General features: G+C 35.3%; 1 protein-coding gene across 1 annotated transcript in view; it reads right to left on the reverse strand.

Moving 5' to 3' along the window:
- CCDC122 (coiled-coil domain containing 122) overlaps nucleotides 1–14,344 on the reverse strand; it is a 38,927-nt gene that overhangs the window by 8,687 nt on the left and 15,896 nt on the right. Inside the window, exons 4-5 of the mRNA XM_044669388.1 lie at nucleotides 13,156–13,554; nucleotides 12,077–12,193 (exon numbers count right to left, since the gene is read on the reverse strand). Coding sequence (XP_044525323.1) covers nucleotides 12,077–12,193; nucleotides 13,156–13,554 — 516 coding nt within the window. The remainder of the gene's footprint in view (nucleotides 1–12,076; nucleotides 12,194–13,155; nucleotides 13,555–14,344) is intronic.

A 14,344-nucleotide genomic window follows, 5' to 3' on the forward strand; every position in this document is an offset into this window, starting at 1 on the left:
TCTCTTCCTCTCCTTCTTATAATAGTATTTGTCCCCTCTCCCTTCCATGCCCTCTTTGTGTGTAATAGAATATTCTATTTTCTTATTCACTCAAGTTTCTCTTGGTGTCCCCTACTATTCACCCCCTCTTTCCCGTCCCCCATGCCATCTTAGATTATTTAGTGTTCCACCCTCACCCTGTTAATTATTCTTCTGATTACTATAATAGTGAATATTATAATAGTGAGTAGAGTTCACTACAGAGAATTAAACATAACATTTCTCTACATAGGAATACAGATAATTAGATCTCACTGAGGCCCTTAAAAAGGCAAATTTAAAAATTATAAGTTTTCTTTCTTTCCCCTCTGTATCTTATTTACCTTTTCAGGTTTCTCTCGATTTTTGTGGTTGGATATCAAACTTTCCATTTAGCCCTGGTCTTTTCTGTGCAAATACCTGGAATTCTTCAATTTTGTTGAATGCCCATACTTTCCCCTGGAAATATATAGTCAGTTTTGATGGGTAGTTGATCTGTGGTTGCAGGCCCAGCTCTCTTGCCTTTCTGAATATTGTATTCCACGCCTTGCGGTCTTTTAGCGTTGAGGCTGCCAGATCCTGTGTGATCCTGATTGGTGCTCCTTGATATTTGAATTGTTTCTTTCTGGCTTCTTGTAAGATTTTTTCTTTTGCTTGGAAACTCTTGAATTTTGCAATGATATTTCTTGGTGTTTTCCTTTCTTGATCAAATACCGCAGGTGTTCTATGGATCCTTTCAATGTCTATGTTGCCCTCTTGTAGGACTTCAGGGCAATTTTGCTGAATTATTTCTGTTAGTATGGAGTCCAGATTTCTATTAATTTCTGGTTTTTCTGGAAGATCGATTATTCTCAAATTGTCTCTTCTAGACCAGTTTTCTTGGTCTGTCACTCTCTCATTGTGATATTTCATGTTTCCTTCTATTTTTTCAGTCTTTTGGCTTTGTTTTATTTGTTCTTGTTGTCTTGAGAGATCATTAGTTTCTACTTGCTCAATTCTAGCCTTTAGGGATTGATTTTCGGCTGTAATCTTCTGGTTTTCGGCTAGAATCTTCTGGTTTTCGGCCATAATCTTCTGGTTTTCGGCCATAATCTTCTGGTATTCCTTTTCAATCTGGTCATTTCTGGAGTTCAATTTGCTTATCAGTTCATTTGGTTTCTGAGCCTCACTTTCCAATTGCATGATTCTACCTTTTAAACAGTTATTTTCTTGCCAGATCTCTTCCATTTTCCTCAAAATCTCAGTTTTGAACTCTTCCATAGCTTGTGAGGAGTTTTCCTTATTTGGGGAGGGTCCGGATGCTTGTTTGTTCTCCTCCTCTGTTTGCTCGGTTGTCTGGATTTTCTCTGTGTAAAAGCTGTTGAGTGTTAAAGACTTCTTTTTCTTGTTGTTATTCTTTCTCTTCTGAACTCCCTGAGGCTGAGTAGCCATCATTACCCCAGCAGCTTCTCAGATTTATCCTCGCGCTCAGTGTCTGTCCTCTGCTGGAGGTTTCTTTACAAGTCTCAGGGCGCTGCTTCCACAGTCGTATACCCGTCCACACTGGTTCCCCACTTAGGCTTTAGTTCCTGGCTGTGTCTGCCTCCACCCACGCCTCCGCAGTGCCTGCGTTCTGCTCAGCCTGCGCTGTGCACCCTGAGTCCTGCTCCCGCGCTCAGATTTCGCCTCCTTTCTTTGGCTTAATGGGGTCCTAAGTCTTGCTGCTCTCAGGAACAGGCCCCGGAGCTGCCAATGACTTGATGGGTGCCCCAAACTTGCTCTATTTCTTTTTAGCTGGCTTCAGAGCTCTAGATCTTGTGTGTGTAGGGGTTGGGGGTGGGGCTGTTGCTCAGCCCGCGATTTAGTGAGAGCCCTTTATAGCCTGGAAATGTCTCAGTTCCACGTACCTTCCACGCTGTGCCCTGTTGTGGGGTTCCTCCGTTCGTCTGGACTTGTTTTTATGTCCCCTTGAGGAGTTTTGTGTGTTTCGGTCAGGAGAGGTTAAGAGCTGCTTCTTACTCTGCCGCCATCTTAACCCGGAACCAAGAAACTTCTTTTAATAAGACTCTGTGAATGAAGTTTTGCTTCATTCACCTCCAGACCTCTGGCCCTCTGACTCTTGACTGAGGGTTAAGATCTACCTGGATTAATTAGAGGATCATAGTAAATTACCTACTGGGTTAGATTCTTATTTCCTTATTTCCTTTCTCTCTTCTTAATTGTAAATAAACTTCTATAAAAGTCAATTTTGACTTGAGATTATTCTTAATTAAGGATTGATAATAGTTCAATCCTCTGGCGACCATCTTTTAATATGTTGAACCCATAAAACCCTTTTTCCCGGCTTACAGAGGGAAATACTAGTATTTGGGGAGATCAGGAAAGGCCTTATATAGGAGGTAACCTTGTACATCAGCTGTGAAGGAAACAAGAAGTAGAGTGGACAAGGAAATGCATTATAGGCAGGAGGTGATTCTGCACAAAGGCAGGGAACTGGGGATAGAATGATATGCATGAAGAACAGAAATTAAGCCAACTTGGCTGGACCCCAGAAAGCAGGAAGGAAGTGATGGTCAAGCCTGTAAACATAGATTAATCAGATGCTGAAGGCTTTCAATGCCACAGAAGAGTATTTGATTCCAGGGATAACCAGGAGCCATTAGAGTTTAGTGACCCTGGGACAAAGATAGTCATGCCTATGCTTTAGGAATATCACTCTGGTAGTCATGTGGAGAACAGATGGGAGAGAAGAGACTCATGGCAGGACACTAGATAGAAGACTATTGCAAAATCCCAGTTTAGAGGTGATGAAGGTCAGACCTTCATCATCTAATGTCCAAGTGAACAAAGAGGCACAGATGTAAGAGATTCTATAGAGGTAGAACTGATGAGACTCAGCAACTAATGAAAGAGTGAATGATGAGAGAGTAAGAAGAGTAGGAATCAGAGACAATTTTTGAGGTTACAGATTAGAAGGATGGTGATATGGACAGCTAGGTGGCTCAGTGGATTGAGAGCCAGGCCTAGGATTGTAATTTTTATTATATTAGCTTTGTCTACCGTTAAGCAATTAATGTTCTTCCAATTGTTTAGATCTAACTTTGTGTAAAAAGACATTGTAATTGTGTTCATATAATGTCTATGTTTGTCTTGACAAAAAGATTCCAAAGTATTTTATATTGTCTAGAGTGATTTTAAATGGAAATTCTCTTTCTAACTTGTTGCTGGACTTTGTTAGAATTATGTAGAAATGTTGATGATTTATGTGGGTTTATTTTGTATCCTGCAACTTTGCTAAAGTTAGTATTTCAACTAGTTTTTTATTTGATTCTCTCAGATTCTCAATACCATCATATCATTTGCAAAGTGATAGTTTAGTTTCCTCTTTGCATACTTTTAGCTCCTTCAACTTCATTTTCTTCTCTTATTGCTAACATTTCTAGTATAATATTAAAGAATGGTGGTGATAATTGAAACATTGTTTTACTCTTGTTCTTATGGGGAAGGTTTCCAGCTTATCCCTATTGAAGATGATACTTGCTAATGGCTTTAGATAGATACTACTTAATATTTCAAGGAAAGACCCTTTAATTCCTATATTTTCTAGTGTTTTTAATATAAATCGGTATTGTATTTTGTCAAAAGCAATCCAGTGATTTTTTAATTCTCTGTCCTCTATCTGTTTTCTAGGGCAGTTGTTTTTGCTACAGGATACATTGCATTTTCCTTCAGTCATTTGAATTTGTTTTAATGTTTCTTGTTGTCTCATGGGGTCATTATATTGTATTTAATCCATTATAATTTTAGAAAGTTTGTTAAATCTCAAGATTTTACATTTCTTATACTAGGATAATAGTTCCCTGTCCAATTTTTTTTCTTACATGGTTCTCATTTCTTTTCTATTCTTTTTTAGCATGCTGATTTTAAACTTATAAAAATGTAGAAATTTAAAAAAAACTTCTTTTCTCATCTATTCTAGGAATCCTAGAACTTGTGTCAAGCTTTCTTTTTCATTGAGGCTTTGCTTACAGGTGTTTTTGGAGCTATTCTTCTCTGGATTTGTGCTTTGAGCATCTATGTCACCACCTTAAAACTTTTTGGGTGGGATTTTTTTCATTTGTTTATTCCTTCAGTCTATTAATTTGGACTTTTTTAGGACTTAGATCAGTATAATTTTGGAGGGATTTTTATATAGGGTGTGATGTGTCATAGGAGAGAAAAAGTTGGCATCAGGGTTGGGAAGACCTGGGATCAATTTCTGCCTCACCTCAATGGCTGAGGGACCTTAACAAAGCATTTTAATATCTATATCCAAGGCATCTAACATCATGAGTTAGGTAGAAGGTATGCATTGGTAGAGAGATTCTTCGTCATGAATTCCCTTTATAATTAAATCACAAGCCATTGCAAAGAGTATAACATCTAGTGGGTGGGCTAGCCCATTAATTTAGTACATCAGTATATCTGTCTATGAGAGGCACAGGATAAACAATGAATCAGACTGACTCTTGAATAGTCATCATAGATCAATGATATTTAATTATTAATAATTACTAATCTAATTATTAGTCATATTTAAGTGAATGTGTGCATTGCACATATTTGGAATTAAAATAAAAAAGCCAAGTAGTATGGGATAAATAATAATATCATAATTAATGTCATACGTGAAAAGTCTGCATTGATTTGGAGAAATTGTATGGTGTTTCAATAATCTCAACTTACTTCCCAGTATAAAAATTTATCTTTTGATACAAATGCTCCTATAGTTAATGCTATATAGTTATCGACCTTAGACTACTATGTTTTTTGAAGAATCAAAGTTGTGGTAGACTTAAACTGCAATGGAGAAGATGCATCATGCATCATGGGTCTACATAAATTATAACATATTTCAGATTATGATCTATGCACCAAAAATGTTAGAAGATACAACACCGAGGAAATTTTCAGAAGGGCCCTCAGAAACCATCTACTTCAAAACCACCCCTTAGTTTATGGCAAGGAAACTGAGGCCCAGATAGATTAAGTGACTTATCTAAAGCTACACAAGGAATAAGCATCAGATTTAAAGCCAAGTCCTTTAAGTCTAGAGACAAAAGAAATGAACAAAAATTGATATGGGTTAGTCATATAACAAGAATCAGAGATACCAAATACTTTCCCCCAAAATATAAAAAGACCTACAGGATGGTGTTTGGTATGATGAGTAGATATCTATGGACAATGTAAGGGAGAATATGACACAGAGTTACACAAGATGAGAAGATACAGGTGTGTTTGCCAAAAATACTGATGGAAAGATACCAATCACAGGTTAAGTCAGAGATCCATTGAAATATCGAAACAAATGTTATGTACAGGAATACTTGGCTCTGAAAATCTATGATTTTATTATTCCAATGCATTCTGGAGGCTTACTGAAGGTAGAATCAACAATTCTTGTCCCATAAATCACATCAAATAACCTAGGGATAATAATTAAAATCTGTATAGTGTTTATCATTTTCACAGATCTTTAAGGAAAGAGAGGTTTCAAACAGCAGTTTTGCTTTCAAGGTTGTTAAAAATGTGAAATAATTATTCTCCACATTTTATATTAATTCTAAGGTATCTTTTAAGTGTATGTATGCATCACACATATTTGGGATTAAAATAAAGAAGCCAAGTAGTGTGGGATAAATCACAGTGTGTTTTCAGAGACTTGAAGAGAAAAACTCAAGTTTCCTGATGTTAGCACTGGTTATTTAAAGGACATTAACTGTTAAATAAATGAAAGAATGGGATCATGGGGCTAGAGGGGAGTCTGAAAACTGATCTAATCTATTAGACAAAAACACGTCTAAATTTGGATCACATTTATGATGTGGGAGGTACAGCTGATACCATGGGTGCAGCTCTCTGAACTATATAATTTTGTATACTGGGTGTGGGTGGGTTAAAATCAACAGCAGGTTTCTCAACTAATCAGTGATGGCAATGAAGGATTGAAGGTAGAACCAACATGGCAGAGTCATATGATGCTCTAATCTAGTCAAACTTTTTGCCCAAGCATGGCTTATAACTGGCTGTCTTCAACCATTTCAGCTAAATTTAATTTTTTTCTATTTTAATATTCAATTAAACTTAAACATTATTTAAAAAACTTTTATTTTCAGTTCCCTCTCTCTACCCTCTTTCCCCACCCATTAATAAAACAAGAAATACAATCTAGCATATGAAGTCGTGAAAAAATACATTTCCATATTACCATGGGGCTTTAACCTTTCTTTTACTAACCTGTCCTATTTTTTTCATAATCTTAATTAACTCTTTATATGCATCATGAAACAAAGGAAAGAGAACTGGACTGAGTCAGGTGAGCTGAGTACTAGTCCCGATTCAGTCAATAAACACGAAGCACTGTTAGGCACTGTGCTAAATTCCGGGGGCATAAAGATGGCAAAAGATGGTCCCTTCCCTCAACAAGCTCCCAGTCAGAGGGGGAAGACAACAAGTAAATCTGCATGCACAAACAAGCTATATACAAAGTAAATGGGAAATACATAACACAGGAAAGGCATCAGGAATAGGAGGTATAGGGAAAGGCTTCTAAAAGAAGATTTTAGCTGGCTGTTGAAGGGAGCCAGAAAAACTGGGAGATGGTATAAAGAAAAGGAACATTAAAGCTGATTTGAGATAGGAAAACTTTCTTAAATGTGTAGTATTTAAATGTAAAGAATTATCATTATTTCTTTTTGTCTCTACTTTTAGTAGAACGTTATCTTTTCACCATCTTCTGTTTTCTGATTTTGGCTAGTCTTGTGGCTTATTTGGAGTAGGGAGCTCCAGGGGAGCAGCTCGACTTTCTCTACAATCTGCATCTTCTTTACAGGTTAGAGTGTTAGTGTGACTCGGGCAGATCTCATTGCCAGTATGGAGCAGGTGGATCTTGAAACCTGGTCTTTCTGGTGCCAGGGCCTGCTCTTCAATTACTATGCTTAAAATCTTTATATACTTTAAGTCTTAAATCCCCCTGCTATTTTTCTCCCTTGAGTAAAATACTTTAAGTATTATTTTCCAAATCACTTTTTTTCCAAGTCACTTTTGTACCTGTCCTAAAAGAATACATTTATCAAGTGCTTATGTTGTACAAAGTAGGTTAAATATACTCTTGAATTCTAGGAGCTTAGAATTAATGAATGTTCTCCAATTTCTCTAGTCTTCTTAAGTAGTGGAGCCCAGAACTCTATACAATACAGGCAAAAATCTTTTGTACATAGTCTTTTATCACAAATTTCTGCCTACTTGCCTTTCTTGTTTATTAAAGTCTCTTTTACTACCTTAGCCTTTTTTTAGCTCCATAGTTTTGGCAAATATTATTTTTATCTCCTAAAAATCACTTATTGGAATTTGTGTGCTTGGCTTTTCTTTTTTACCATCTTATTTGCTGTCTATGAACCAGATTTATCTACATTTCATTTTTCTAAGGTGTCTGAAGAGAAACAGTGTATTTTTATGTATTTGTTTCATATAGACCCACATTAAATAATATATTTAGCAAAAAATTATGCTAAATACAATTAACTTGAATTAATCTTACCAAAGCCATATTAATATAAAAAGCATAAAAGTAAAATTTGCAAAGTGTAAAATATTTGAAAGCATTAAAAACTGAAATGTAGCAGTACAATAATCCAAGCAAAGGCCCAATATACTAAGGCTTAGGCCACAGGGCTGCAGTACTGAAATATATCTATAATTTCCTCAATGTAGCTGAACCCTCCACTTGAACACAATTTGACACCTCTTGGGCTCAGGAGATCTTATGGCCAAAAAAAAATTGATAAGCAGGTGTCCCAAGTTTTTGGCTATGAGCTTCTTTGAGCTTAATTCCCTGGTCCTTGAATGACAGACACATCTTTCATCCTGAGACATAAGGTAAGACCTATATCCCCTTTGGTAGACCTCTACCTCAATATCTGGCACATAATAAGCTCATATGAAGTGCTTGTCGGTTAATTAATTCCAGTACTCAGATTTACTTCCACAACAAGGCAGCTGATTAGAAATTTTGTGAAGGACAGAAATGCAAAATTTTGGTTTTATAGATTATTCACTTACAAAAAGAATAATATGGAAATAAAACATATCTATTAATTGTCAAGGGTGCAATTCAAACTCATATATTACATGATTTCAGTACATAACAGATACTTAAAAATTGTTGCTTGATTCTAAGTCCAGTGTTCTTTCCACTATGTCCTCTAATGTTTTAACTAAGATCCAAAAGGTATAATGGGTAATACAAAATTATTTTAGCTTTGAAACATATATCCTTTCAAGAAATATGCTATTTTGAGAATAATATTTGTTAGTTGATATTTTACTGAAATTTCTTTAGATAAGAGAAAATTTAATGGATAGAATGTTCTCAAACTACTAAGGTTTTATATATATATGTATACATACATATATGGTTTAATAAGTTAGTCTTTTGTTTTTATAACATTCTTGAGGTATCTAATTTTTTAAGTTTTATTTTTTCAACTCCAATAGTAGGATAGTATTAACATAGAACTACTTTTAAATGTATTAAAGACAATAAAGCTAAAATTATAATGGAAAAGATATTCTTGACAAAACTGGGTATTATAAAGTTTTGAAACAGTTCATTAATTTTCAGTGCAGGAAGTTATCTGACGAAGTAATAAAAAATGAAAGTCTCAGTCTCATCCACCCTTCCATCTAAAACTAAACATCGATGCCAATGAAATAGATATGAACCTTTAAAGTAGAAGAGTTAACATTTGAGAATATTAATATTGGCCAGAAAAATAATTTTTTTATTCTCAGTGAAATATAAATTATACTCATGGTGGTCTTTAAGGGCTACCACATAAAAGTATTCAGTTTCTACCTTGTTATTGTTCTGAATTAGATGAAAATAAGTGAGAAACAGAAACCATTTCTAAATTAATACTTTTAAGATGCATTATTTTCAGATGTTCAGTTCTACTATAGATTTTTATTTTTTATCTATTTTCTCTCTATTCTAAATTTCCTCCTATAACCAACTATCTGAACATGAATTGTCACCTTCTTGTGGTAACATAGTACTATAAAATTAAGTCGTAGGGGCAGCTAGGTGGCTCAGTGGATTGAGAGCCAGGCCTAGAGAGGGGTGGTCCTGGTTTCAAATCTGCCCTCCAACACTTCCTAGCTGTGTGACCCTGGGCAAGTCACTTAACCTCAGTTCTCTAGCCCTTACTGCTCTTCTGCCTTGGAACCAATACTTAGTATCAATTCCAGGAGAGAAGATAATGATTTGAAAAAAATATTCAATCCTACTTGAAGCTTTGTATACTCTTTGTAAAAAAATATGGTGACTGCTCTTTCCCTAAATGTCTTCCCACCATATCTCATTGTGACATGAAGATGTCTGAGCTTTACACAGACTGGGCTAGTGGAATACAAGTTTCGTCTGTTCCTTCCAAGCTGAGTAGTCTAAGGCATGGACCAGGCAATAGATTGTAACTTTGGTATCTAGGGATCTGCCTTTACTAAATTCAGAAAAACTAAAAAACAGAAAGTAAGTCAATAAATGATGAACTTTAATGAAATATTTTTCAAAATATCATTGATTCTTCTGGGTTAGCCTTCTTTGTCAGGCCCAGCTTTTTCCAGATCCCAAAGCTGGTATTACTCCTTTTATTGTGGGGCTAGTAATCCTATCTACCACCAGTTCCTAGAAATGATGTATCAGTCAGCTAATAACCATCTACCAAGTACTTACTATGTGCCAAGATCTGTGCTTACTAATGCTGGGGATAGATACAAAGAGAGGCAAAAACATGTTCCTTACCCTCAAGAAGTTCAGCTTCTAATGAGGGAGACAACATGTAGACAACTCCATATATATCCAATATATACAGTCTGTGTGGGCAGTAATCTTAGAGTAAAAGCACTAGCAGTGAGGAAGAGAGGAAAGAAAGACCTCCTGAAGAAAATATATTGAAGCAAGTCTTGAAGGAATCCAGGGAAGCCAGAGCCTGAATATGAAGAGTCATAGGAGGAAGCCACAGAAAAGACAGTCAGGAGATGGAATATGTGTAAGGGCAGCAAGAAGACAAGAAGGCCTGGATTATACGTGGAAGAGAGGAAAGAGTAAGAAGGGAAAAAAGTAGGAAGGGACAAAATCACGAGGGCCTTTAAAACCCAAACTGAAGATTTAATATTTAATCCTGAAGGGAATAGGAAGCCTAGAGTTTATGCTCTGATTTGTGCTTTAGGATCATTTTGGCAGCTAAGTGAAGAGAGACTTGAGGCTCCTGAAATAGTCTAGGAGTGAAGATGAGAACCTGGGCCAAGAGAACAGTTGTGTGAGATGGGCTAGAGGGGCTTCATATAGGGGATGTAGTGTAGGCAGAAATGACAAGCCAGCCACAGATTAGGTTCATTGGATGAATATGAGTAAGGAATGAAGAATGGCACCAAGGTTAGGAGCCGGGGTGTCTGAGAGAAGGATGATGTTCTCAATGGTAAGAAGGAAGTTTAGAAAAAAAGGAATGATTTAAGGAAAAGATACTGAATTCTTTTTTGGACATGTTAAACTTGAGGTGTCTACATGACATCCAGTATGCTAGGTTCATTGGTATTTGGTAATATGAGCTAGAGGGCATGAGAGAATTTAGAGCTAGATAAATTAATAAGAATCATCAGCATAAACATGATAATTGAACTGATTCCATGATGCAGAGACTATTTTGCTCTTCATTTTTATATTCCCAAAGTATAGCACAATGCCTGGAAAGGAATGAAAGCTTAAAAAGTGCTTTTTCATTCACTTATTTATTCATTCATTCATCCATTCATTATTTATTTGTTCATTCATTTGTTTACTATGGTATAGCAGAGTTCATATCTGTATTGATGGAGGACTTATTCTGATGAAAAAAACAAGCCCTTTTATTACTGAAATTAAGTGTGATAACTACTACTTGTCTGTTCATAAATATCCACATGAAATTATAGACTGGGTCTAGAAATGTGTAATGCTTCAAGTTAATAGTGTCAATGAGTGAGACCAGTCATACCAAGTCACACATGCTCATGACCATAGAGATCACTATCTGCAGTGTCTTTGACCTGACTCCTTTAAGAAATTTTCCTTTATAATACATGCCCATTTTTTCTTTCTTTTTGTGGCTAATTTCCCCTCAGTGTCTCAAACTTCAATTTCCACTTTAAACAATAGAACTCATCATGCCTAATGCTTCACTTTAAACTTGAGCAAGCTCACAAAACAGGTCTTGCAGCATCTACAGGAATGAAAGTGGGTTGTAACAAAAGTGAAACCAAGGTCCTGAGGGGGTTATATGACTTGACAAAAGGTAATAAATGGCATAATCAGGATTCAAATCCTGATTCTCTTGTAGAATATAACATACTGTACCAAAAATGTTGTTGTTTTTTTTTTTTTGAGAAGGAAAACTCAGCTTATAATCCACTCTAGGACAAATGTAAGCAAGAAGGCTGAATGCATGTAAGGCACTATGAGATTGGCTTCTTTAGCTCTCAGCTAAATAATATACAAGACTTAAAAGAAATATCAATTCCAATTCTTCTCCATAGATATTTCTGATCAATCCTGCTGTGTTTTAATCAAACATTTGGCCCTTTCTTAGCCTACTGCTGATCCTATGATGTCCAAAGACTCTTCGGTTTATAACACTGTTTTCTCTAGGGTTTCTCCCAGCTCTACCAGGCTGTATTCCATCTCTACTATTCTGTGGAAATAGAGCTCTAGGATCAGAAGACAATGAAGAGTTGTAAGAATCAGAGAATTAGAGCTTAAAGGAGATGGTATTAGTAAAAATGAGTAGTCAGTGCACTCTTTGTGGAAAAGTTTTATGAGTCTCTGAAGGGTAGGATTCCCTGGTCACATTTCAAAATCCAACAAATGACTTTAGATTTTTAAAAATTGCATTATTCACTTCTGCCTTCACTCGAATGGATAACTAACAATTAACTTCATCAAAATTATTATGTAATCTAGAACTGAATTTTAGAAAATTAAACTCAAATACCAAAAACTTACCTCTATTTCTTTTCTCAATTTTTCATGTACATTTTTCTCTTCCTCCAGCAAACTAGTTTTTGTGGAGATAGATGCCTCTACAGTTATAATTTTATCTTTTAGATTCATAATTTCTTCCTATATGTAAAATTGATAGTACATGGGTGAATTGAAGGTGAGTACTAGTATGTAAAATCTAATTCACAGTTATCATTGTGATTTAAAAACACTGAACATTACCTAGAAGCTGTTAAGCATCATTTAAGTATTTGTTAGGCACAACTAAAATTAGAAACAGTAAAAAAAAATCCTTAGATTCTGAAACAAAACCAAGAATCAAATAGAAATAAGATGCAATGATAGTGGTAGTCATGGTGGTTATTGCCCAGCAACAGCACTAAGAAATGATTGGCATCCTAAGTTTGTAGCTCCCAGTCTTCAAAGAACAGCAGGAAAAAGAGGAAGACAGCTTAAGGTGAAATCATTAATTCATATTATTTGCATATCAGCATTAGGCATACTAAATTGATTTGAGTTGGTTTGGATCTATCAGTGTGGAACCAAGTGCTCCAGTACTTCTCTGAATCACAATTTTTAACCACAAATAGATTAATTGTTCTCAGGGTTTTTTCTGCCTATATGTTTTTTGTAAATCTAATTTTATTTCCTTTTCAGTTATGCCTTTTCATACTAGGCACTGTTGTCATTCATTTCACACATTTGGCAAACTTGAAAAAATTATGAAAGCCATCTGAGTAGCTTATGAACCTAGTCATAACAGAGTTCAACAAGCAGGCTTAGAGGGCAACTAGGTGGCTCAGTGGGCAGAGAACCAAGTTGAAAGATGGGAGGTTGTAGGTTCAAATATGACCTCAAACACTTCCTAGCTCTGTGACCCTGGGCAAGTCACTCAGCCCCCATTGCCTACCCTTACCACTCTTCTGCCTTGGAGCCAATACACAGTATTGATTCTAAGACAGAAGGTAAGGTTTTTTAAAAAGGCATGCTGCTTAATTATGAATTAACACTCTCTTGCCAGCTAATGTATCATGTAGCACTTGAAAGAAAAAATAATGTAATATAATAAGTATATTTCAAACCTGTGCTTGTTTTATCATGTTTCCATCTGGATTTTGGAGATCATGGAAAAGTTCTTCTTTCTTTTTCATTAATTTTTTAACTTGTTCCTTTTTCTGATGCAGTTTAATCATAAAAGGCCATTTATTTTCTACCTCAGCAATACTTTCTTTATATACTCTTATCTTCTCATCATATGCATTATTTCTTGTAAGATACTCCTCAAACTCTTCTTGTGCTACTTCTATGGAAAATTTGAGCTTTACATTTTCTGCATGTAAGGATTTGATTTGAGCCTCTAGGCTTTGATAGTGAGACTTGGCTTTTTCTATTTCACTTTCTTGTTGATAAATATGCTTTTCTGTTTCTTTGGTCTCTGCTATGACAGATCCCATTTGTTTCTCAAGCTCACGGACTTCATTCTGTAATATAGTTCAACATTATCATTATTAATTCATGATATTCAACATCAGAGGAAAGTCATTGTTTTGATGCATAATACATGCAGAAAATCACTTCAACAACCTGTAAAATATATATTTATCAGATTTGGAAAAACTGATGTACAAGAAAATGAAAAATACAGTGAAGTCTCAAAGTAATTAAAATTTGGAGCTCTTATTTTCTAAAATGTTCATCTACTTCTAGCTACTTGGTTTTATTATTTGATTCTACTGCTTTATTTTTTAAAAAATTTGTGTTAGTAAGCATAACCTTGTGGAATAATAGAAGTGATACAGCAATACACAGAGGTTGTATGGCAAAGTAGAAAGTGCACTAGATTATGTATCCAAAGATTTAGAATCTACTCCTAGCCAAGAGACTTTGGGAAAAATATTTAACCACTAAGCTTCATTTTTCACAGATGTATAAAAAGTCTAATTTATATAGCTTATTTCATACTGTTGTTGTTAGGCTCAAACAAGATAATATATGTGAAAGTGACTTAAAGAATGGAAGATATTTCATTGTTATATTGAAGAAAAGGCTAATACCTAATAAACAATCAAAAAAATTTATGTTGTCATACTGATATCAATGTCATCACATCATGGTTGATACCTTGATATTGATGGGTGCCTAAATCCAGAACTATGCTAATTCATATGTTTCAGTCAGAAACTAAGAGGAAGGAAAAACACTTGCTAAATGATAATTTCCTTCAAAATTTTAATGATGGTTAAGTCCAAGTATATGAATTAGGGATTTCTG

Source organism: Gracilinanus agilis, chromosome 3, assembly GCF_016433145.1.
Source record: "Gracilinanus agilis isolate LMUSP501 chromosome 3, AgileGrace, whole genome shotgun sequence".
Lineage (NCBI taxonomy): Eukaryota > Metazoa > Chordata > Mammalia > Didelphimorphia > Didelphidae > Gracilinanus > Gracilinanus agilis.